We start from the raw sequence: 26,075 nt of genomic DNA, 5'->3' as shown, positions 1-26,075 counted from the left end.
ACAGACAGCTTTTCCTTCCACAGCTGACCCAACCCTCTCTGCTATTTCACTGCTGTACACATGCACACATATGTGCACTTATAAATAGGAGCAACAGAAAGGAGGGGATTCTCAGTAAACTACACCGGGACTAAAATCGGATGGGTGCTGATGAGCAGGGTTGGGGTGATACGGGGGGGGGGGGGACGACTAAATGAGCATAAGCTTTGGCAGACTCAGACATCTCGACACAAAGAGCGCAGGGCACAAGTCATGTTAAATCTTCTCCCCCTCTTCTCTCCATCTTCCAGCTCTAATCTCCTCTCTCTACTCTTTTTCTCCCCACTCTGTAAACTGCACCCGCTCTTCCAATCTCCCTTGTTCTCCTCTCGTTTGCTCTTTTTCCCTCCGTCTGACTCACATCCTTGACAACGTGAACCGCGTTTGAAGTCGAGCTGCTCCCCGTCTAACTGGCGGTTGCAATTACTGACTCACCAGGACGCAGGATGCTGTTGTTTTTCCTTTTACAATGACTAGAAAGAAATGGTTCTCCAAGGTCAGATTACAGCCACTTCACTCCACTCAGCAAAAACAAGGGCCTTTGTGTGGGCTTCAGTTGGCATCATTACAATAATCATAGGTGAGTAGAGAAGAGACCAGCAAAGAACAAGACTCACTACTATTTTCCAATCTCTGTGTTACCTGTTCTAGGTTTTTAAGTGAAGGTGGAATCTAATGGAAAGAGGAGAAATACTTTTCTTCACAATAGAAGAGTCTGAGAGTCTGAAGACACGAGGACAGGCTTATTTAGCGTGCAATTTTTGGCTTTATGTGTTTATCTCTTTGGCAGACAACTCCTGGCTGTCCATGTGTTAGAGATGGGGGGAAACAACACATATTCGTCCACGAATCATCACACCTTGCTTGCTGAAGTCGAGTAATTAAGGTAATTCCAACAAAAATTGCAACCAAAAATCCAAAAGAGGAAAATTGTACTGCGGGATAACAGAAAAGAAGACTGAAAGGGAAAAAGAAAAAAAAAAAAAAGGCTAAAGGAGACAGTCAGGGTGCAAGAGGGGAAGAGATATAGACCAGACAGCGAGGTCTCAAGGTTTCTTGCTGGTGAGCGATGAAGGATGGCAGTCGAACCGGCGTGCAGCCAGGCAAGCAGGCTGGCTGGCAGACTGGGTGGGTGGCGAGGAGGTGGAAGAGGGGAGGCCACCCGTCCGTTCTCTGTTGCGCTGTGATCAGGCGTCCCTCAGGGAGCAGTGGCCTCTTTGAGTTATATGTCCCTTTAATAATCCATCTGGGGTGCAATGCACTCGGCCAGGCCCATAAAGACCTGATTTATTCCCTCGCTGGAAATGAGAGGACCTGGTGATGCTGGGCAGAAAGCAGGGAGTGCTGGCCCTGCTGTCAGGAGATAGAGCTGATGGACGGCCTGCAGCGCCATTGAACACCCACAACCACTCCACCCTCTAGCACAGTGCACCCTTTCCTAGCCCACCCCTGCCTCTCCTCATTCCCCGCCTTGGCTCCTCTCATATGGGCTTAATAAGTCTTTTTATGGTCGCTCAGTAGGAGCGGAAATGTTCTTCTGTTTCATCCTCCTGCCTGTCTGTTCCTATACTTGCAGTCGTTTAAAACGGTGGTGGTAATTTGCATTTTGCCGCATCATGCTTTTAAACATCTCTAGGAGCCTGTCCAGACAATTTGGCAATGTGCTGATTGGTGCCACAAACTACTCCGCTGTACTGTGGATTTCATTTGGTTGCAGCAGTATTTGTCTGACTCATATTAGTGTTGTCTTCTAAATCCACAAGTAAGAACAAAATAAGGGGACTTTTGGGGGATGTCGATGAAAGCAAACTGGGAAGTCGAGGGATGAATTGAACACTGAATGAAGGAATGGGTGAAGAAGGGTGCTGGCACAGCAGACAGGAGCTGCTGGAGCACAGGGGAGCAGTGTGTCTGGGACCAGGCATCCCCCAACACCGCTAGACAGATAATTTCACCCACATGTACACACACACACACACACACACACACACACACACACAAATCCAGCCTTGCTTATATCTCAGCAGGCTTTTAGGGGCACCGGCGTGGAAACATTAAAACAAACACCTGTCTCTGTGAACTTACAGGGAGGCTTTCTGTTACTGAGAGGCCAAGTGCTGTATGTCAGACGTACCAAGGCGAGTTAAGAGCTTATACCTCTCCTCTTCTTTCTTTATCCTTAAATCTCTTATTTATAGAATTTATATCTCCATCGATTTATCATGCTAAGCTCAAATTCACACTCCACTGTTACCTTCTTTTTCTATCTCACTGGCTAATCTGCCCATTTGTTCTTTAAGTCCCTAACCTGGTTGATCACCCCTGATTGCCTTCCCACTTGAGCAGCCTGCCCCTGTCTCTCTCCCTCCATCCTTTCCTTTCTCGTTTCCGCCTTCCCTCCCTCTCCTCCATGGATCATAACCCTGCTTTAGATAGCTTTCATTTCTCCAGCTCTTCAAAGCTGGAGTCTTAAGCATATGAACTTCTGAAGTGGCTTGGCTTGGCCCAGTATCTTTTATTCCACTTTGAATGCTAATGCCTAGATTTGAAGTAACTTTGCTCAGAGCAGCTTGCACTCTCTTTGCCACTCTGCGGATGAATTTGGGACGGTAGCCTATTTGATCCCGTTGGAAGGGAAAAGTCTACAGGCCTGTGCCTCACCCGCTGGTGAGTCTGACTTTGCCGAGGAAACTAAGACAATAAACATGATTTATTTATAGTTTTTAACGTTGGCAGTTTTATTCTGAGATGGCGTCTGCATTAACACACTCTTTCGACACAGTATTGCCGTTCTGGCTGCACCACAGCACAATTTGTTTAATGTCAAAGTAATTTTCAAGTTTCATTTTTATGTCAAAAGCACTGCACATTCCAGTTTCATGATTTCTGTAATCTTCACAGCTCTTTTGAAGTTGCAGGTTTTGGTTTGGAAAGAGGAAGAGTACCTGATCACGGTGAGTTAGATCAGTGGACCAGAAAGAAATGATGCTTGTCTCTCTTTGGACAATCCACAAGAGGCCAGAAATGATCAGACCCATTTCTGTTTCCTCCTTTCTCTCATCTCCCCTTTTGCCTTCTGTTGCCCACGGCATGTTCGTCTCTCATTTGTAATTCAGATTTCCTGGTGTAGTTAGGCAACAGAAAGAGCGTTGCATTATTGGCCATCAAAGGAATTTGCCTGCAACAAGGTCGGCCACCTGCTCACATTTACTCTTTCCCCACTTTTCTTTTGTTAACGATGTTTAATCACCTCACCACCTCTCCCCAACACTCAAATCACCTGCAATTTATGACCTTCAAGTTTCTCATTACTACTATCTCTTAATCCCACCACCTTTGTCCTTCTATCATCCGATCTGTCCTTCAACAATCAGACAGAAACTGTCATTATAGACACAAGTAATTTATAACTCTACATTCCTCCCTATCACTGTCACCCCCCTCTCTCCCACCTGTCCTGCCTCTCATACCTTTACACTGTCTCTGCAGATTACATGTTTTACCTCACTGCTAGTTTCTCTGTCTGCTCCCATTCACAACTTGTCCCCTCCAAGGCCTAAGGTCTAAATCTCCACGTTCCAGCTTGTCTGCTGTGAGTAGTTGTGTATTAGTGTGATACTGCAGGGCCTTGGCACTAAACAACTAAGTGACTGTTGTTGGCTGCAGATATTTTATTTGCAGAGGGAGAAGACTGGGGCAGTGTGTCAGTGGTGGTGAGAGGATGAGCTCTCGGGGCAAGGAGACAGAGGAGAGGAGCCTTGTCGCTCTCGCTCTTACACTCTTCCAGGCCTGTCTGAGGGCCCTGTGCCCCATCTTTTCCAAGTGGCATGGAGCCATAAAGTTGAGCACTCTCTTCCTGGCATGTGCTACAATTTTCGGTAGTGTCTCCAGTGACCTGCTGAGGGACACACTTGTACTGAAGAGTCCTCAGAGACTTGCCACAGAGGATATTTTTCTAATAAAGACTAAGTATATCTTGCCACTGAAATGTTGTTGTTTTCCCCCTGAAACAGTTAGCGGAAAGACCCCGGCAGCAGTTAGTATACTTCTCCACTTTCAGCATTAAAGTCAAATTTGATCTACAAGGAGGAGTTTTTTGAGTGAGGAGGAGGCTTCTTTCCTGTAAACAAGCAATTATACACACTCAGCATGCAGAGTGGGACTGCACTGTCTGTCAATAGCTACTTAAGGCTGTCACAGAAAGTGGATGTAAGAAGTGTCGGCCATAAAGCGTAAATCTCCGGCAGAGAGAGAGAGAGGGGAAAAAAAGCTGAGTTTAGCATAAGCTGAAATTAAGCTGGCAATATAGGACATCCAAATATCTCTGGCTCTGACTGCATCATTAGGCAGAAAGAGAGCCAGGAAGTGCTGCAATGCCACTGTCATGAAAAAGCAGCATATCAACCATATTGTGTCACCCATATTCTGACAATCTGTGCATATGATGGACAGTAATGGGAAGTGAGAAGGGGGTATGGTATGTATATATGTCGGCACATGTGTGCTTCAACATATATGTATTTTCACGCATGAATACCTTCCTGCATGTGCAGTGTATGCACGTTTCTGTCATGAAGGGAAAAGAGTATGTGTGTGTGTCGTCCCCTGCTGATGCAACTCACCTCCTTGCTCACAGAGCTGTTGGGCCAGAGCATCCTTGAAAATGATCTGTCCCCGATGTGTTGCTGTGGCTCTGAGGGAAAGAGAAGGAGAAAAAGAGCATTAGCACTAACAGCACTGAAGAGAAAGTTAACTGGTCTGTCCTCAATATATGAAGATCAATCCAGCACAGATGGTATCATTTCCCACTAAACCAAAATGTGTTCAAGCATCCTCCATATAAGAGAACATTTTCTGAAGTTCATTATGATGTGACTTTGAGGTAGAAACAAGAATAAAGAACTTAGTTTGTACAAAATTTGCACATGTGGGAAAGGATAATATGACGAAAATGAGTTTGGCAAACTACACACAAACTGCCTTATCACTTTAATCTCACTCTGCAAGTTGGTAACTGGCGAGCAAACTTGGAAGCCTTGTTAATGTGACTGCATAGAGGACACCTGACATTTTATTATTCAGGTATTGACAGGCATATCTCCTCAACAGCAACATTTTCTTGCTCATACAGTATAGAGTGTGGGCTATCAAATGTCTTCCAATATCATCAGCTCCTACACTATCATACTGCACTCTTGCATGCCAGTGTAAATCTAACTGTATGTTGCGTGCTGAATGTATGGAATGCAATATGAATTTCCTTCCGGTGGCCATGAAATGCATTATTCATTTGAAAATGGAGAGATCTTTAAAAATCTAAGAGGGTGAAACGGCTCAGAGTGCAGCGGGATCTTTTACACAGACACTGAGACACGCTCTGCTGCACTGTAGCCCAGTAGAAACAGATCCGCTGTCATTTGTAATGGCAGAATTCCATTGGTAAAGATGCACAATAACGAGGCTGCTCTTGAGTATTAAACTTTCATCCCTTACAATAATAACCACTTCTGCTACTACCACTAAGAATAATACAGCAGTATATGTATGTAAATTGGGGCTGTGTATAGCTTGTCTGCAATCATGCAACCATTATAACACGTGAAATTCAGATGGAGGGGAAGGAAGTAATAAATCTATATGATGTGCGTATTGAAAATAGAGGAATGTGACTACATAAAAGGGCTGGATGATTCTGCAGGCAGCGGGTATCGTCAGGAAATTGAAACTCATGAGTGATTCATACAAAATGAAGAAAAGTGATTTTCCCTACAACTTAACCGAGCTGCCCGGTGTGGACATGATTGTCATTACAAATAACCTCATTCTCTAGACCTCTTAATATTACTAACGTAACACAGCGAGCCAAAGATAGTGTACAAGAGTCTAGTTGACTATAACTACTTTGTGTGCAGTTGGGTTCATGACTGCCGTCTTGTTTTTGGCTAGGTGAGTAAATGTGCTTGAGTATAACAGTCTTTTATATTTCAACTCTGTACATGGACACACTGCTGTCAAGATAACTTTACTAGGTAACGTAAGCTAACTTTAGCTACTATTTTCTACCTACTAGGTCAACTGTTCCCAGAGGTCTGTTGAAAAGCTGTTAAAAATCAGGGTTGTGTATCAAAAAATAAAGAAGTCGTCACACCAAATTGTAATTGCATCCCACTCGAAGCAGGTTTAACACATTGTTATAACGTTCACATCTAACATTAGTTGACTCCGCTCCTCCAGACTGAAGATGAAGGTTTTTGATCCACAACAGCTGCTGTTTCTCTGAGTTTTTTTCCCCACTTCTCCCTTTTACACTGTGATATTTTCGGGACTTAATGTGGCCCTTGTTTTTTTCCAAATTTGATCAATTGTAACAGGTGTAAACAGAACAAATCATAGGCATTTGTGCAGTGCTGGTAGTCTTTATCTCCAGTTACCTGTCCTCCATCTGGACAGTCCACTGATGTATGTATGTTCTATGCAAAGAGGCTATTGGCAAGAATCTGGCAACACAATACCTTTAACAATACAGGGGTTGGGATTCAATATATATCCTATACCCTATACTGCAATATAAGCAAGGAGATACATTGCTATTTTTTTTTTTTAAATCCAACTGTAATGGTAAGAACACACACCCATATTCATAAAATCTGAGTAAAAAAGTTTAAAATTTTATGCAATCAGAACAGTGGGATCTGCATTTGTATTCATCACAGTCCCTGTAACATTCAACATCATAACACTACTTTTTGTGCAATCTGAGCAGAGTAATTTAACATTTGCCTGTATCTGTAAAAAAAAAAAAAAAAAAAAAAAAGTAAATAAAATTAAAGTGCTTGCAGGATTCTGTAGATAAAGAAATTAAGAAAATATAAAAATGTAAACAAAAAAAACATTGATACACTGCTTTTCAGACTTGATAGTGTCATAAACCGTAATATTGCAAGACTCAAGTTTATCAATATTTTCTTACACCCCGAAGTATCAGTATTATATATATGTAAAAACAATGGATAATAGAAATAGAATAAATTGTACATGACAGAAAAATAAAATCCCATAACCTGGACACAGGAGGAGATTGAGGTGGAAGTGAGGAGTATGGAAGAAGCTGCAATTTTCAGAGAGTCCTTGAAATGAGTTATTGGTAAGAAAAATTGTAAAGTTTTACAGCCCTACAGCTCTTTGTAGCTCCTTCTAGTCAGTGGCAGCAGCAAAAATGGGATGTGTAGCAGCCCCATCAAGGAAAGTTCTGTGCAAGGGGAGACAACACTTCATTGTTAGATGGCTAGTAAAAGCTCTACTACACCACTCTGACAGAATAACCTGCATTTTCCCCATATAATGCCCAGAGGGAAGGCAATTTGAGTGGGATTGAGGTCAAAAACATAAAGAGGATGAATATCAAAGCCATGACGTGTTTCCTCACTGACTGCTTGCAGTATTGTCCATCAAGGAGAGACGAGCAACTGGAGTCTTGTCTGGCACTCTGACAAAATTCTAATGTATATGGGCTTTGCTATTAATTGTGAACATCATCTATGGCTTGTAAATCGGAGCAACTTCATACTTAAACACACCCTGACACAGAACTATGCATGCCACCCACATACTGTACAATGAGAAAGTCCCTTCAAGGAGGACTTGTGGAAATAAAAGACCTCTTTTCCTGGTCTCTGCCATGTAAGGACACACTTGTGTGCCTCAGACTGTTGTCTCAGTGTTCAGGGTATTCCAAGCATTGCACAACATTTCCTTTTATCGAAGTCAAACCAATAAAGCAGAGCTCTGAGTAACTTCACTGTGATTTCAAATACACTATATGTCAAACTCTATGGAAGCAGTTCAGACAGTTGCATGTGTGTGTGTGTGTGTGTGTGTGTGTGTGTGTGTGTGTGTGTGTGCTGTGCCACACCCGGTCATGTTACAACACAGACCAAGAGGACACGGAGAGGAAAGGATTAAAAATAAGCAAAACTTTATGGGGCGTACACAATATGGTGGGTGCCTGAGTCAGTGAGCCCCACATCCATTTCGCAGACTTCTCCTGCATCAACTGCTCTTCACAGCCCCATGTGGATTTTGCCTTGCACCCCCCAACCCTACCCCACTGTGGCCCACCATGCAGACTCAGGCCTTTTATGGGTGCCAAGGCATTTACACGTTCATCTCAGCTCATGAATAATGAATAGGCCCCTCATCAATTAGTGAAGAGCTCTTGTGCCTTTGCAGAGCTGGGGAGAAAACATACTTAATTACACTCATATTTCAGAATTGGGTGAAAACTAATTTGAGTTTGGTATTTATGAATAAAAGATGGCGCGTAACGAACAGCGGGTGGGGATGTAGGAACAAGGCCCTTAAATATTTACTAAACACAGTCGCAGCTCAAGTTCACTCAACAGATTCTTCGTGCCGGGGGACAGGGGGCTCTGTCAAAGAGCACATCTGACCCAAAACACATCTTTTACACACACTAACCACACACTAGCTACATACACACACATCTATGACAGTAGCCCTTACAAGCCAGGTAGGAGAAAAATGCCACACAGAGCTACTAGTCATACAATGACAGAAATTTAAGTCCTGCATTCCAGTGCAAAAGAATTATTAACAAAACGTCCTTAACGCTGGAGTAGACTGTTCAATTTTCTATCACGGGGCAAAAATCCTTTAATGAACTTTGAGCATATTGTAATTCAAGTGGTCTGAGAAAATATTACACTTTTTTCAGGCTTTCGAAAGTCTAGCCCTTGACGGAGAGACTCTGGCCGATCACAAGCCATTTTCAGAGAAAGCAATAGTCAATCATGAAAATCACTGCTCATGAATTGTGGTCAAACTGTCTCTGTAGGCAGCACTGATCAAAAATTAATCAAGATTCTGTAACTGCATGGCCTATTTCTTGCGCCAAATGTTTACAGAAATAAGGTGTCTCATTTTACAGCTAAACAGTGCACTAAAATATGTTTATGAAAACATTTGTGCTGTGTTAGACACTCCTCAGCTCTGACTGGCTGTTTTTGTGATTCTAGCAAGTGTCTTCAGGAGCACCATGACGAGGTGCTGATTTTTTTCCCCTCACAGATTATCTGCCTCATTTACTACAATCAGGATATAGTGACAATTGTGAAATACAACTTTAAGTCATATTTTATTAAAAAAAGATACCGACTGCAACTTCTATCAAAAGTGAAAGTACATTTAATGCAGCAGTATGGCCGTTGTCAACGTTATATAACTCTAAATGAGATTATGGGATTCTCATTACAGATGCATAATCGTGTAAGAAACATTTTAATGTTGTCGCTGGTTGAGGTGGAGCAAGTTTGTACTATTTTACACAAACCACTGGGTTGTTTAATCATAACAATTTATCAGATTTAATAAACTGATAATTTGTCTGACATTTGTTGGTAAAATCTTTATCTGAAAAGCATCTGTTCAATAAATGTAGTGGAGTCAAAAGAACACTTAAGTGATTATTTTTTACATATTTCCTCTTCCTGCAAAACAAGGTACAACAGTTTTAAATGTTTGATGACTCACTCTGCACTCAGGGGAGTTTACAAAAGTCCATTCAACCAAATGAGACAATGGTCGACAAGCTTGCCACAATGGTCATGTAAAATTGCACTTCACCACTTGCAGGCTAGTGGCTAGCATATTAGCTACCAGGCAATATAGAGAAAGACAGGAAGAGATGTGTGTTTGGATATCAATGGGCAAAACCTTTATTTTACTTTTTACAACAATTTGGCAGAGGTCTAATTCATTTATCTCCCTTTTGACCTCCTTCTGATCTAACAGTGACGGAGGTGTGTACAGAGCCAACAATACGCTTAGCAGTGGACTCTGCTGTAGCTATGTATTCCAAGCGGCAACCTCTGGGACTGAAAGATAAAGCCAGTGCGGAAGTGCCAAAAACTGCAGTTCCTTGAATGGCCGCTTGAGGCTGACTCCAGAAACAAGTCAGTTACCATAGACCTCCATGTTAAAATGCCCAATTTTACAGCAGAAATAAATATGCTTACAGCCTGGTACAAAAAAACTATTTTGGTCTCTATAGCTAATTTTCTCTTTCATGACAACTGTAAAGGGGCTGAACTTTTTTTCTAACTCACCTGTTCACATTTTATCAACGCTTAGAATTTTGCATATTTAAGGCTGTGGCTGCTTTGAGTGACAAGCTGTCTGCAGGATGTCACCACAGTCTCTGAGTCAGATCCACCTCGCGCTCCTCCACAGCTCCAACCACTCATCCAAATTTGGTCACTTCTGGCTCCAAAAAACCCAAGATGACGACGGCCGAAATGCCAAACTCGATGCTTCAAAATAGGAGTCCACAAACCAATTGGTGACGTCATTGTGACTACCTCCATTATTTTATTCAGTCTGTATTGCACTAAACTCTAAGCCTACCTCTATATAGTGGTCTAATCCAATACCAAGGTTTTTATTTAAATCTTTCTTGTAACCAGAGTTGGGTTAGAGCACTTTGATTACTTTTTGCAGTAACGAGTAACCTAACGCGTTAGTTTGCTGTTTGAGTAATCAAATACTTAAGTACATTTTCAAACAAGACATCAGTTACTTCCGTTACTTTTAGAGCACTGGTCCTTCAGCTCCAAAACAGCAACGGCTGTCGTTTGGTTCTAATAACCGAGATAATGTAAACCTATCAGTCTGAAAGAAGCCAAGCTATCTACGTGGTCGGAGAAATGCTGCCGTTGTCTAAGGTGGAGTCTAAATAGGTAGAGTAGGACTCACTGAAAGACATATTTCAGACTCAGGACTTGCATTATGCCTGGTACACGCTACACGCTGGTACTCACCAATTATCCCCGGTCATCTTTCACGGCGTGTGTGATGTCATCGGGTTATTCTTGTCCTATTTTTATTACTTTCACTATTATTTGAGTCACTGCCAGAACTGTGTCTGTTCATGTGCCAGCCGACATGTTGTTGTAGTCACCTAAAAGCGTCAGCAGATGGCAGGAGCTACATTTGAAGCGCCATACGTAAACTGTCAAGCTACTGTATCTTCCACAAGAAGTTCTGACAAATGTTTCAGAATAAAAGCCTATTTAGAAAATGGAGGGATTCTCTCAGCCGAGGTTATAAGGGGCTTTTAATTTGAAACAAGTGTTGAGTTTGAAATGACGGTGCGATATGTTAACTTTATAAAGACAACGACTCTGCTGTTTCACGCCATCATTTCCCCTTTTTACTCTGTGTGGTAACATCCCTAGAGGAAATATTAAAAACGCTGGAGTGTTGTTGTCATACAGTTGTCTACGGCAGCAGATCGTTCTGTGTTTCTACTGGTCAAAGTGACGGCTGTGATGGGAGAATTGGATCTCAGTGAAGGGCAAGTGGTCCATAACTTTAATTTTGGAGACAAAAAAATGTAGGCTTAGCGCCCTGTGGTCCATTGCCCAATAGGAAATGTAGAATACTCAAAAGTACTTTAAAAGTGCTTGAGTTACTTTTCTCAGGGAGTAACGTTGGAAGTACTTTTAAAGTAAATGAGTTACTTTACTCAGGGAGTAATGCAGTAAAGTAACTGGTTACTTATTTAAAAAGTAACGCAGTAACGTACTTTGATTACTTTTAAAGTAACCCTTACCCAACACTGCTTGTAACGGTGAACTGGTTAAATATTTAGTTTCACTGGGAACTACATTACAGAACAAAACCTAAAGTTATAGCTAAAGACACTCAAACTTTAAGTATTTCAGTAAATGTACTTTGTTATACCATACCACTACAATTTGAAAGCTGTGTAGTAATTTGGAGGGAAGTTTTAAAAACACAATTATGCAGAAGTGTCTTTGAAAATTCCAGAAGCACTTGTCTGTTTCTAACGATGTTGTTTTCTTTGCCTCCAATAAATGCAAAGGCATCTACTAAACAATGACAGAAGAGATCAATTCAGTGGGAAAGAGTAGTTTTCCTTTGAAAGTGTGTGTGGATGTTTGAATGGTCTGACTATGTGTGACTTAATAACGTGTATGTCATTAAAACAGTAGCCAGGGGAGGGCATTTAGTCTGAGCCGGAGAGTGTGTGATCGGCGCAGCGCGACGCCAGCGTCTGTCCTGCCGTCACACTCCAGCGGCTCCTCAGCGTGTGTCTCTCATTACGGTCTCCACTGTGGGAGCCCCACAGACACACACTCTCTCTCACACAAAGAACAGCACTGATACACACAAAACATTTATTGAACATCTAAATGTTAATTTGACTTTCTTTGGGGGAAAAAAGCAATTAAGAGCCTAAAGGTGTTGGTGTTTTTTCTCCTCTCTCCTCTACTCTGATTCAAACAGGGGATCATTCATCTTGTGAAAATAAGTGTCATCCTCTCCCCTCTCATTAGTCTAGAGGAGCAAATCTGAGAGATGGGGAAGAGAGAGGGATTGGGGAAGATGAAGAAAAAGAGGAGGATTGAGTGTGAGATATGGATAAATCGAGGGGGGAAGGGAGAGGAGGGGGGTTGGGATTTGGTCAGTGGAAATAGAGATGGGGGTTAGATGGCCTTGTCTTTCAAAGTCCACAATCTGCTGTCAAATAGCGAGGCATGCGAGTAAAGGCAGGGATCCAGTCCACACACACATACACACACACACATGCATACTCCAAGCCACATATGAGCTTTAACATGTATGCAGATGGACAGGCTGTCACTCAAACAGCTCCCGAAAGGGCCTGGAGTGGGTAATTACCAAGCATGTCTTCCATGTTAGATTACATGTTGCTGTCGGCCATAAGTATCCCTCAGGAGCCAGCTTGACAGCTCCCTGCTAACCACACACACACTCACACACTCACACACAGCGGGACGCACTGACTGCTGGTTTACCCTAAAGCCATATACATGCAGTTAAATATAGTGACTGCAATCTTAAAGACATAAATATGCACTAAATAATGAACACACAAAGTTTTGTTACGCTTTTTCAACGAGGCCGGTGATTTTTTAATTTCTCTCTCCACACAAACTATTACATCTGAGGTGGAGAACACACACGATGTCTCGCTCCTCTCTTCCTCGTTAGACGACTCACCCATCCCGTTCGCAAATCCCAATTAAAAGCTCATTTTCTCTCCCAGCTCACTAGGCCTGTTGGTAATCATGATTAATATGAAGAGTTTCAGTGGGGTGCAGTTCCAGTCGCCAGCGCTGATTTGGTGCATTTGGACCTAGCCCTTAAAATAATACACCCTAATTGGTTGATTTATCTTCCACGTTGAGGACCAGCTGTGGTTATGGCACAGCAATCAGGGACAACGGGTAAACGAATGGAGAGGAAGGAAGATGGAGAAGTGAAGACAGGACAATGAGAGAAGCGGAGTAAGAGAGGAAACAATGCATTGCTTCTCAAAAATTCCTGATCACTAAAACAGCTTTGATAAAATGTAAAGCAGGCTTTCTTGATTTCAATCCAGCCTTTATATTTCTTACCAATCAGGGCCTAAGAAGATGCGACTGGCTTTGTGGGATCACATTATATCGTCTCCCCAACAGCCCCTCCCTCCGCCCCTAAATTAATTAATTGAAAAAGGCTCTTGGAGAACATGCAAATTTAATGAAGCTCCACAGAGGAGGGATTTGGGAGTTGTTTGGCAAATTACCTGCTTGTTAGCACAGGGTCATAGAGAGTTACAGCTCCAAATACAGCCAGAAGAAGCACAGTTACTGCTCAGTATACATCCAGGAGAAGAGCAATTGACCTTGACTACTGTTAGTAATAATTAGGGAGATTAGTAAAACAACAGCAGTTAGGAGTAAATATGCCAAAAGGAAAAAAAAGGTTCTAAAAAAGTTGTGGATTTTCTTTTGTTGATTTAGTCCTCGACAACAACTTTTTAAAAAATGATATCTGAGAAAATCAGCCTTTTAAAAATCTCTCCTCACTTTCTCAGAGAGGGTCAGACTAGGACAAGACGGGGAGAAAGAGAAGAATCTGCCGTATTGACACAGAGTCAACAACAGAGAGATGAATCCTTGCAACAAGTCATATCTGTTATTTATCTTGTCAGTCACATCGAAGCACATTTGCAGGAACAGACAGCGCAGACTGTAAACCAATCATTTCTCACAAAATACATCTGGAGCACCCCCCTCTCCCATGAGCATGGTTCATTTTACTGCATTCATAATCAAGCGCTTTACTTTTTTTTCCCTCCAATCTCCGCGCTCTATTTCATCTAGAATTGATAAGGAGGTCAACGTCCCAGCAGGTAGGATGGTGACCTCCTGAGGAGAGTGTGGGATGTCGGTGTAGAACAGATGTGATGCGGACAATTTGTGGCAGTATTGATCAGAGCAGTGATACGTAATATGCACGTATATATGTGTGGGCATGTGTGTCTCTGTGTGCACAGGTGTATGTATATAATTACATGGGTCATGGACCGTCCCTTGGGAAATAAGACAACATCATGGATGCAGAGACCTTTAGGGTAAACAGCAACAGGAGTCCAGGTTGTGATCTGTTGCGGGTTGCCTCTTAAAATTAATGATTTACTGTGAAACTCTGAAAATCCGACACCTTTTAAAAGGTTAAAAAAGGTTAAGAACATGAATATGAGAGATATAAGAGTTGCTGTCTTATATGTGAATGTGTGATATATGAAAATTAGAATTATATGGGTGGACTGTGTCAGATTTGCAGCTCTGGTCGGTTTGTGGTGAGAAAAAGTGGATTGGATTTATGTGCTCTGTCATGCTTCACATTTCAACCCCATATTTCTATATCTACAATGCCAAAATGCCATTACCTTGAACCAGTCATTCATGTTCCCTGGCCCAGTGTCTCCAGTGAATCTGTCACACAGCCACAGGCTACTGCAGTATGGAGCTTTAATGATGAGGGGAGCTCATTAACCACTGATTTTATGTTAAAACAGACCGAAACATTGACTTGAATAATAGGAAATCAATAGAGGAGACTAATACCAGGAGAATTTAGGTGCTGGCTGAGATGGGTCATCTGTCAGTCTGATGTCTGAACTCCGACCTTTGACCTCTGATTAATATCACAGGTTGTCTATCATCCTGCCTGTCAGAATCACCAGACTAGATGAGCTTAGGGACACATTATTGTGATAAAATGGAAAGGTCAACCCAGGTTTTAACTGATCAATCATGCTCCCAAAAAGGAAATGCACATCTGAAGTTTGTGTGAGAGTGTAAATATTTACTGTTTGCAGGGCCCTGAATGATTTCTGGGTGGTGGGCTTTTTAGAAGCACAAATGATGGCTGTCTGCTTCGGCCATCTGAACACACAATAGATGCTGCTCCACTTTGCATACAGAAGACTCATACCAGACGCTGCAAAAATAAAGCCAAGAGATTTATAATGGATCTCAGCCATCCAGATAACTTCCTTTTCACCCAACTGAGGTCGGGAAGAAGGTACCGGTTACACCAGGCCAGCACTGAGAGGTTTAGGAAGAGCTTCTACCCACAAGTTACAGGGATCCTAGATGAAGACATTTATGATAATTATTATTATTATTTTGTTATTGTTGCAGTGTTTTGAATAAGTATACTGACTGAAGTGACTATTACCTTTCACTGGTCATGTTTGTGATTTCATGTGACAAATACATTAAAACTGACTACTAATAATCAGTTATATTTAACAATTACATATCTAAATGAACAAAGGCCTCTTGTATGTGTAAAACTTTTATTTTTCAAGAAAATCTTCTATCTATCCATGAAGAATAATGAAAGGTTTTGAAATTGTTCTATGGACATTCATACAAGTCGGTGTGACAGGTGATACAGTTGTGTAGCACATCATAAGTAACTGGCATCGCTTAAGAGTGACAGGGGACAGCGGATTAAGACGCGAGGAAAAGAAGCAAGCGAGGGAAGCGACATGTTATACATTGCACCCATGGAGTCGAGTTGGCTCAGAGCTGCACCCTGTCCACAAAAGCAGCCACACCAGGCTGTATTCATATACAGCAGCGGACTCCACCTCGTACGATATACCACCGTAGTGCTTGTTTCACAAACTTCATGCTCACACAGACCTACCTACTTTGAACAGATGGCAGTATCAACAACACAACAACAGCCAGCATAATTACAGCACAGGAGCCATTCCTTTTCAATTACAGCTAACAAGACAAGAGAGTGTTTGAGCGCCCACCTGCCCTTCCTCACTTTATTTCTACTTCTCCTCCTAATTGCTCCTACAAGTGGCTTCAATCAGTCTAGGACTCCAAAGAGGATCTGCAGGTAGCAGAGATGTAAACAAAGAACAAATATAGTGGCCGTAAATAAGTGTTTACAAACAAATGCATATATGCACATACACATGCATATACTGTATAAACAGACACATACACAGCACGCTATGACATAAAGGAACGGTGTGCCATTAGATACGCAGAGATCCATCTCCTCAGGGGAACACTTCGGGAAGTGGGCTCACATGCAGTAATTAAAGCATCTCCAACTAGGCTGGGACCCACAGGGAGACAGTACAAAACACTACAGCTCAAACACACACCACACACACATACCAACACAACAACACAAGGTATATTTACGCAGGGCTACATGTGCGCATACAGCACCTAGATACACCCATGTAGCACCCACACACAGGCAAGAGTTAGGCACAGAACTAAGAGTGTCTGAAAGAGTTTCTCTGAAGGAAGCTGTTGTTACACGTAAAACTCCGTGCACACTGAGTGCACACACACACACACACACACACACACACACACACACACACACACACACAAACACACACACACACATACGCATACTATACTCTGACTGCCTTGAGGCTGTAAGTGAAGCAGAATAAAGGCAAAGAAAGGACGAGACACACCAGTGCATCTTTGGATTCGCCAGAGGAAGCTATTAACCATTCTCACCTCTGCTAAGTGCAGCAAAGCATTCAGTACATTATGTAGTGGTGTGGACTGTCATGTCTGAGCAAGAAGAATAAAAAGTGGGGCACAACTATGTTTTATGCAATCATTTAGGCATGGCTTTGTTTGCATTTTGTGTGTAAGAAATGGTTTGCTTACGGCCAACAGTATAGTGTCACTTTGATAACTGCAGGTATAACTTCTGATAGTGTATCAAAGTAGCGCTGCAACTAATGATAACTTTTAATTAATGAATTGTTAAGTCTGTAAAATGTCAGAAAATACAAATAAAATTGCCCATGACAATTTCCCAGATGTAAAGGCAACATATTTATATTGCTTGTTTGTTTGACAGCAACTCAAAAACTGAAATACATTCAATTTACAGCCACATTAAAGAGAAAAGCAGCTTGTTCTTGTATTTATGAAGCTGGAACCAGCAAATGTTTGTTGGCATTTTTGCTGGATAAACAATTGAAATGATCAATCAATTTCAAAACTATTGCTGCTGTGTGTGTGTGTGTATGTGTGTGTGTGTGTGTGTGTGTGTGTGTGTGTGTGTGTGTGTGTGTGTGTGTGAGTGTGTGTCATCCCAGCTCCTCCACCTCCTCTGCCTCCTCTCCTCCAAGGCCTCCCCTTCTCTTTAGGTGGCAATTTACAGCCACCCAGAAAATGAGTTCTTCTGGATGCTCATGTCACCGCACTCTATCACACTCCTGCTAGTGATCTGTTACCAGGAACACTCCCACAATATCGCCCATAAAACAGCTCACAGGCCGCACATTAATGCAGTGGCGGACCGGCTTCAGCCCTGTGAAGGACATGGGATGTCTGTGCTTTTAATTTAAACACTCATGGACACTGCTTGTGGAAAATGGTCCTTGTATCAATCAGGGCAGGGGTACTATGAGCAAGGGCAGGACGTTGCATTATTTACATTTTGTACAGTTGAGACCAATCTGTCTTACACCTACATATTATATTACTTTGTTTGACTTTTAAACTGATTGGAAGTTCTGCCATAAAACTTCCAGGGTGAGGTAATTTTAAAAAAAAAAAAAAAAAAAAAAACAAGAAGAAAATATGACAGCAAATGAAAGTGACAGTCATCTGAGTAATAATTCTGACAGCTCAGTGCTGGAAAATTATATGGCACCCAAGATGGCCCTGGCTTCGGTCACAAGGGCCTCGCCTGTTGAATTCCTCCCAGAGTCATGCCACTGAACTCAGGGAGGCTCCAGAGATGAGGATATACTGGTGGAGATGGGAGCTGTGAACTGGAACAGGGCGCAGGAAAAAGTGTGTGTGTTTCCGCATGTGTGTGTAAGGAGCAGTCTCCAGCCAGCTGGAGTGTGACTGGCTGACTTTGATAAGGTCAGCCGCAGGGGCCCCTATTGTCATACAGCCGTGGCCCCCTGCCAGCCCCACTGTCATCAGCACTGGCACACTGCTGCTCCGTGCTTTACACTCACACGCAGACACACAGCACACGCATGGACACTGCACAAATACTGAGGAAACACACAATCCTCGTAAGCTGACACACGCTCAACAGTAAATGTGTTTGCTGGCAGACAAAAAAGCCAGTAAATCTGTTTGGCTCCGTGGATATTGTCTAAATGGCAGCTCCACTTCAGCAAATTCCCCAGCTGAATCCTTTTCTGTCAGTCTGTCCATAAAAGTGTCTGTCTGATAGTCTATCGTGTCCCTCCAGGAATCCATTGAGGGATTTGTGCGAGTACTGCCAAAATGTTTAATTTAGTTGTGGTTTTTATGAAACACTGATGTGCAATTTGCAATGTCTTTCAAGTTCTGAAAGAGGATGACTGGTAATATAAAAGGAAAAGAAAAAAACAAGGGATTAGTTTGCAATTTGATTTGACTATACAATCATTAAAATGATATGACGATAATGGTGTTTTCATTTTTAGAGTTCATTTAAAAAACACATTTGGCTGTTTTTGATGTGAAAGTGTGAGAATTACCAGAGTCAAGTCTTTAAATATTCCAATATCTGTGGGTGAATTTCTCAAAGATCTTTGTAATGTGGTGCTGTGCCGCTGTGACTTTGCATGGGGCAGAGTTACTGGAGTCCTCCCTTTTCCTCTGCGCTTCTCCAGCAACAGCTGCTAATTGCATTTTGACTGATTATCAGCATGAGGCTGTAAATCACCAGCCAAGAGAACTGGAGGGAAAGAGAGTTAGAGGATGTTTCCAACAGATAGAGATGAAGAAAATGATGAAGAGCAAGACAAAACAGAGGATGGGGGGAATGAAAATGAGAAAAGGGAAAGACCAAGGCTGTTCTCAGATACATAAAGCTCCATCTTTTCCTACTTGGGGCAATCGGACAACATGTAAGCTTCAAGGAAACACAGACAGTAACATGTACACAAACAGACAAACAGAAATCACCTCCACACTGTCTCTGAGCAACGGGTTACTGCCCGAGAGTTTGTTGTGGCGTGATAAAAATCCCAGTTAGGCCCCTAATAGAAGCCATCGTCCCTTACTTATGATCATGAAGAGCATCATGTGAACCAGAGTTTTTCTATAAAGTGTGTGTCTGTATCACACCCATCCTCAGGGGAAGGATGGATCTGTTCAACCACTCACAGATTTTCCAATGAGAAGAGGGACCGAGCCCACTGAATGAGAGGATGGAGATATTTCCGTTGATTCTCAGCAGGGTAAACACACACAAACACATTCACACCTGCCACTGCACAGGCCATGTCAAGCAAGGTATTAAGGATATTACCACACACACACACACACACACACACATACACTATCTCTGTCCCCAGTTTAACCTCTTTCCAGTCATCATGCATGCTTTCATTAGAGAATGGCCTTTTAACATCCTTTCTGTGGCAATGAGAGAGAAAACACCACCCATGATGTCAGCTGATAAACCTCACTCAGCCTTACTGGGTCAATGTGCAGCCACAGCATTACAGGATATTATTGTTACAGTTTATGACTTCCATGTCTGGGTTGGACGCGTGGCAGCTGTAAAGGTCTTAAAGGGAGAGTTCAGTTTTTTTGAAGGGGGGCTGTATGGGGTACTTAGTTGCTAGATAGTATATGGAGTCGGCAGGTCCCCAGAAAGAGGAAGAGGAGAAGGAGGCTGGAGTCAGCAACAAAAGCCATTCTATCACTCTCTTCAAAGCCAGACTCCATTGAGAAAAACAGTAATTTAACAATGCTGAACACAGGAGTGTTTGGTCTACCACTGCCCTGTCCAGCTATTTTGTTTGTGTTGTTGTGTGACTTTTGTGATTAAAAGGAATAGTTCAGATTCACCAAAGTCACACATTCACACAAACAAACTAACTAATCGAAGCAGCTGTAGACCAGGAGCTTTCATGTTCAATGGGGTAAAATTACTGTTTTTCTCAATGGAGTCTGGTGGCTCTGACAAGAGCATAGATGGGGAACTGTAGCCGTTAACAGCTTCCCTGTTGGAGTGGTCTGTCTGACAGAAAGGAAAAGCAGTAAAAATATTCTCAATATAGTGAACATTTAAACCGATATTAATTTTTTAGATGGGATTTTTTTTAGGTAGTACAAAAACGTTTTGTTACAGCAGTACATTGCTCTGCACCCATATCAGACCTGCTTCTCTAAGCTGAGGTTGTGTTGACTGACATCTACTGTATCTAATATACTGTCTTTGAAAAAGTAACCCATTCAACACCACTTCAAAAAAAAGTGAACTATCCCTTTAAGGTCCAGACACACCTATCTGATTTCAGAGAACTAGCGGCAACGAAAACCCCTGCTGTGTCGCCCTTATGTGCCAGACCTCGCCCAAAAAGTTGCACATGAACAGACCGCAAAGACTACTGCTGACAGTCAACCAGTGAGTACGTTCTGCACCTGCCTCAGAGGTATTAGCTTTCAACACCAGCAGACGGCAGTAGTCTATATTTGTTATTCAAAAAGGGAAACTGGAAGTTAGTCTTGACACAAGTTAGCCAGTTAGCACATTAACAGCACAATGCAGTGTTGAAAGAACAAATGATATTCAGCATGTTACAGTAAAACAATAACACAAACCACCATAAAGCATTTCTGCAAAGGAGCTCAATGGCGAAAGAAAAATCATCCTCTCTTATGAAACAATTTTGTTTTGATCTCACACCCTCTTGACTTTAGCTGTTTGTCTTCTTTCCTCACTTCCATTTCTCTTCTTGTGCGCTGAGCTGCCAATCAGTGATTTTATTCACTGCCATCCCCATCACAGATTCAACATGCTGAACTGCTCAAAAAAAAACCTGAAGGGGGCCAGCGAGGGGTAAAGGTGAGAGACACACCGTACCAACTAGGGTGACAGATGCTCATCAATGGCCTTACGTTGATGGCAGACTGCCAGCTTGGGGTGTCAGGGCCTTTAGTACGCACCCCAACTGCTCATCTGCCTATTCTCTCTTATGCCTACCATACACTGGAAGACTTTAAGAAGACTTTAATAATACTTTTAAAGACTAGAGTCTGTCACCCTCCCACTCGAAAGATTATGTGAGATTTTCATCACACACTATGAGATTTTACAAAGACTGGGAATCTTGCAGGGTCACTGTTTGCAAGACTACAACCAGATTCCTTTTGAGATTATTTCCTATCCTGCTGCTTTTGGAGAGTAGCTCTGTTTTAGTGGGAGGAGCAGAGAGTGGGAATGAGAGGTCAACCATCTCAAAAATTAAGATTTCACACTAAAGTGAAACACACTGAAGTGGCTGCAAATTTTATCCAGATTTTGCAGAGCACTCCTGCAGAGATTTTACCAGCACCCTGTGATTTTATTGTGGACAATTTTAACAACAAACTCAAGTCAACGCTGGACTCAGTGGCTCCACTTTTAATCAAAACAATTAGAACAAAACCTACTCCCCCATGGAGAAATCAGGAAATCAAACAACTGAAAAGATACTGCAGGAGTGCTGAGAGAAGGTGGAGAAAATCAAACCTAACAGTCCACTACGAAATATTACGTCAACATCTCAAAACCTACAATAACGCAGTCAAACAGGCAAGAATTTCCCACTTCAAAAAACTAATCTCTGACAATAAAAACAATCCCAAATTCCTGTTCTCCACAATTGATATTTTAACAAACAGTAATTTTAACAGATCACCTAAGACAACAACCAATGCCCTTTGTGAGGACTTTGCAGACCACTTCAGAAGTAAAATCAATGACATCAGATCCAGTCTCTTATCGCAACAGATTTTAACTGTCGACACACCTGGATCATTGCTTTTACCTGAGGAAACACTGGAGAGTTTTGCCCTGGTTGATGCGAGGACACTTGGTCGAGTTTTCTCCCAAGTAAAGCCCACAACCTGCCTTTTAGACCCAATTCCCACACCATTTTTTAAAACATTTTATGGATTCTTTGAGAAACAGCTACTGTACATGGTGAATTGCTCTCTTCAGACAGGTGTCTTCCCGGCCTCCTTGAAAACGGCGGTGGTGAGGCCCCTTCTGAAGAAGAGCAATTTAGACCCCAACGTTCTTAATAATTATCGACCTGTATCCAACTTACCATTTTTAAGCAAAATTTTAGAAAACTGGTTTTTAACCAAGTAAATGATTTTTTAAATACAAATAACACTTGTATCAGTCTGGTTTTAGGATGAACCACAGTACCGAGACAGCCCTTTTAAAGATTTTAAACGACATCAGGTGCAATTTAGATAACCATAAACTCACAGTCTTGGTACTACTGGATCTAACCGCCGCCTTCGATACAGTAGACCATCACATTTTATTAAATAGACTGAGGCACCTGGTCGGCCTCTCTGGTATTGTTTTTAACTGGTTCGTCTCTTACCTTACTGATCGACACTTCTTTGTAAGTATGGATACATGTTCCTCAGGAACCCATGAGATAAAGTTTGTGGTCCCCCAGGGGTCAATTTTAGGTCCAACTCTTTTTAATCTCTACATGCTTCCTCTGGGGGACATCATCAGGAGGCACGGCATCAGCTTTCATAGTTATGCTGATGATACGCAACTGTACATCGCCGTGTCTCCTGATGACACAGGGCCAATTGATGCCCTTTTTAACTGCATTTTAGATATAAGGTCATGGATGGCAGCGAATTTCCTGCAGCTCAACCAGGACAAAACAGAGACTTTAGTCATTGGTCCTGAAGGTCAGAGAGAGAAACTTTTACCAAAACTACAGGATTTTAAACCAACACAATCTGTAAAAAATCTGGGTGTGATTTTTGACTCTGAGCTCTGTTTTATTCCACGTATTAAAAACATAACAAAGGCAGGTTTCTACCACCTTAAAAATATAGCCAGAGTCCGCCCGTTTCTCTCTCAGGCCAGCACGGAAGTGCTGATGCATGCTTTTATCTCCCGTAGGTTAGATTATTGTAATGCCCTGCTCTCTGGTCTTCCCAAAAAGAGTATCTCAAATCTACAATTATTACAGAATTCAGCTGCACGAGTGCTGACGAGGACCAGAGGGCGGGAGCACATTACACCAGTTTTGAAATTGCTGCATTGGCTCCCTGTGCGCTTCAGGATCGATTTTAAGGTTCTTTTATTAGTTTTTAAATGTCTTAACCGTCTTGGGCCTTCTTATTTATCTGACCTGCTTTTACCATATCAACCCTCGCGGACCCTGAGGTCCTCCGGCACCGGCCTTTTAACCATACCACAAGTTAGGACTAAAACACACGGGGAGGCGGCATTTAATTATTATGGCCCCCGATTGTGGAACAGCCTGCCGGAGAACCTCAGAGCTGCAGAGACTGTTGATTTTTAAAAAGAGGCTCAAGACTCATCTTTTAAATCAGGCTTTTAACTGATCTCTGTATTTATCTATTTTAAATTCCTCTTATAACCGATTTATCCATCTATTATCTATTTTTTATTTATTTTTTATATTCTTACCCTTCCTCTTTTTACGTTCTTATCTCATTTAACCTTTATCTTTTGTTATTTTAGTTAGCCTATAGGTTTTAGTTTTGATGCATTTTATGTCTCTGTTTTAGATCATTCATACCTAGCTACTAACTCAATTTTATGAGCTAAATAGCTTTTTGTTGGGTGGGAGGGTTGGGTTTTCTCTTTTCTTTTAGTTTTCTGTTTGGATCTTTGTTGTTTTTAACCTCTGTGAGGTACTTTGTGTTACTGTTGTATGAAAAGTGCCATATAAATAAAGTTGATTTGATTTGATTTGATTTAAAATAAGTGTAGGTTGGTGGATCATATACACACCAAAATCAACACTGACTATTGTTGACTCCACAGCTCCTCCTTTTCTACAGCCCAAGAGAACCAAGACTTGCTCACATTCTTGTTGTACCTCCGCAGAGTCCCCTCCATGTTTACTGTCTACCTGGTTTACTGCTTCTTGTGTAGTGCTGGAGAGAGCGCGGCTATTAGTTGTTGACAATTTTCATGTCACTGAACTTCTGTATTTGCATAAGACTAAAAACTTGCACTACTATTAAAAATTTGATTTAAGACAGCTCAGACTGAGTTTTATGACCACCTTAGACAAAACCATCAAGATAAGTTTACCAACTAAGGTAAAAGTCTCATGATTTTATTCAGTCATTGGAAATTTGTCTGCAACAGTGAAATCGCTTAAACGATCATCTGGTGTAAGGTCAGCAATTTTCTTTTTTTTTACACACACGCTTACACATGACTTACAGGAAGTTGACGCAGCCGGTGCCGGGTGGTGGTGCGATCCAGACAAAGCTGAAGCTGGTGGAGGGCTGGTGGCTGACGTGAGAAGCGACCACACTGCAAACAAACTGGGTTCCACCAAACTGCCGCTCTGGCATCACACCTGTAGGAGGGAGGACAAGAGAGTGACACCAAAAAGATTAATTAAGAGACAGATAAAGTTAGAAGTCGTAGACTAGATTTGAAATGTTTTGTGACTTCCAATAATTTAATTAGTACCAAACATTTTCCAAAGCCTACCTTAGTCTTTTAGATTTTTTTGTTACTATTTTCCCTGACCTCCAAGTAGCAGCTGGTTTCTATTTATTTTACTACAGTATTAACTTGCAAAGACATAAAACTTGTATGTTATAGGTTAGACTCATGTCTGCTTTTATCTTTGTAAAAGTTACATTATCACTGTGTGGTAAGCCCATTTACAAGATAGTGATTTTACAGTCTGCCAGTGGTGTGCGTTCATGGGTCTCCTAAACAACACTGCCATCATAAAATGCACTGTCGCATAACCACACCTAAAGACAAACAATTAATAAAACAAGGATGTGGTGTCAATGATTACAGTTATTTTAGGTTATTAACTCTCACCAGTTTCCAAACAACAGACTTTAAGGTTTATCTGCACTCCACTACATTGGTGCACACTCGTAGATTTACTTTCACAAACGTAAAGCATACAAAAATAACAATGTGCACTGTGATGGATTACCAAGAGTATCTCATCTACTTGCATGCAATTAAACTGCAGCAACAATATTTGGCAAGAGAGTGTACTAGAAGAGTGATACATTATTAAGTAACACTTCTTACAGACAGGTCAGCATAAATCTGAAACTAATGCATAAGGTGACTGGCCACTGATTTCAACCAAAGAGCCACAAGGACCTGCGTGATCTAAGAATATTGTCTCAAGTTTCTCACATGCTGTACATATCCAACTTATCCCCTTCTTTCCGTTTGCTTTTCATTTCTTCCCCTCGCTCGTTTGATCTCATTCCATTCTTCTGATATTTTTTCCATCCACTGGCATCCTACAGTTTTCTTTTTCTTCTTCACTGCTTCCTGACTCACACTCACTTCTCATCCACCGTCTCTACTTTGTCCTTTTTTCCTCTCTACTTCTCTCCTTACATCATTTATTTTTTCTCAACCCTCTCCTTCTTTTCTCCCTCCCTGTGAGCTGACACTACACAACGGTGCTCTTATTAATGAGGGGCTGTGTCCGGCTATGATTGCACCGATGGAATGACATCATGTCACACAATCTTTCCTTCATATCACAGAGGGCAAGGGCAGGACGCCGCCGGTCTCATCAATCACTGAGCAGACATACAGAACAGTTTAATAATTTACTGTAACTAAACGGCTTCGTAGTGTTGGTGAAGAGGCGTCTAAACTAATATGAATGCAAACACAAC

At 41.9% G+C, this 26,075-nt stretch overlaps 1 protein-coding gene across 6 annotated transcripts in view; it reads right to left on the bottom strand.

The window, feature by feature from the left end:
- Window positions 1–26,075, bottom strand: part of reln (reelin) — a 226,172-nt gene that overhangs the window by 52,213 nt on the left and 147,884 nt on the right. For 5 of the 6 annotated variants that reach the window (XM_049573801.1, XM_049573800.1, XM_049573802.1 and 2 more), the window contains 2 exons: window positions 24,625–24,763; window positions 4,662–4,732 (listed from right to left, as the gene is read on the bottom strand). The exons of the other annotated variant lie outside the window; for it this stretch is intronic. In XM_049573801.1, coding sequence (XP_049429758.1) covers window positions 4,662–4,732; window positions 24,625–24,758 — 205 coding nt within the window. In that variant the 5' untranslated portion in view covers window positions 24,759–24,763. The remainder of the gene's footprint in view (window positions 1–4,661; window positions 4,733–24,624; window positions 24,764–26,075) is intronic. 6 annotated transcript variants of the gene reach the window in all.

Source organism: Epinephelus fuscoguttatus, linkage group LG4, assembly GCF_011397635.1.
Source record: "Epinephelus fuscoguttatus linkage group LG4, E.fuscoguttatus.final_Chr_v1".
NCBI lineage: Eukaryota > Metazoa > Chordata > Actinopteri > Perciformes > Serranidae > Epinephelus > Epinephelus fuscoguttatus.
This window is presented reverse-complemented; position numbering and strand designations above follow the sequence as displayed.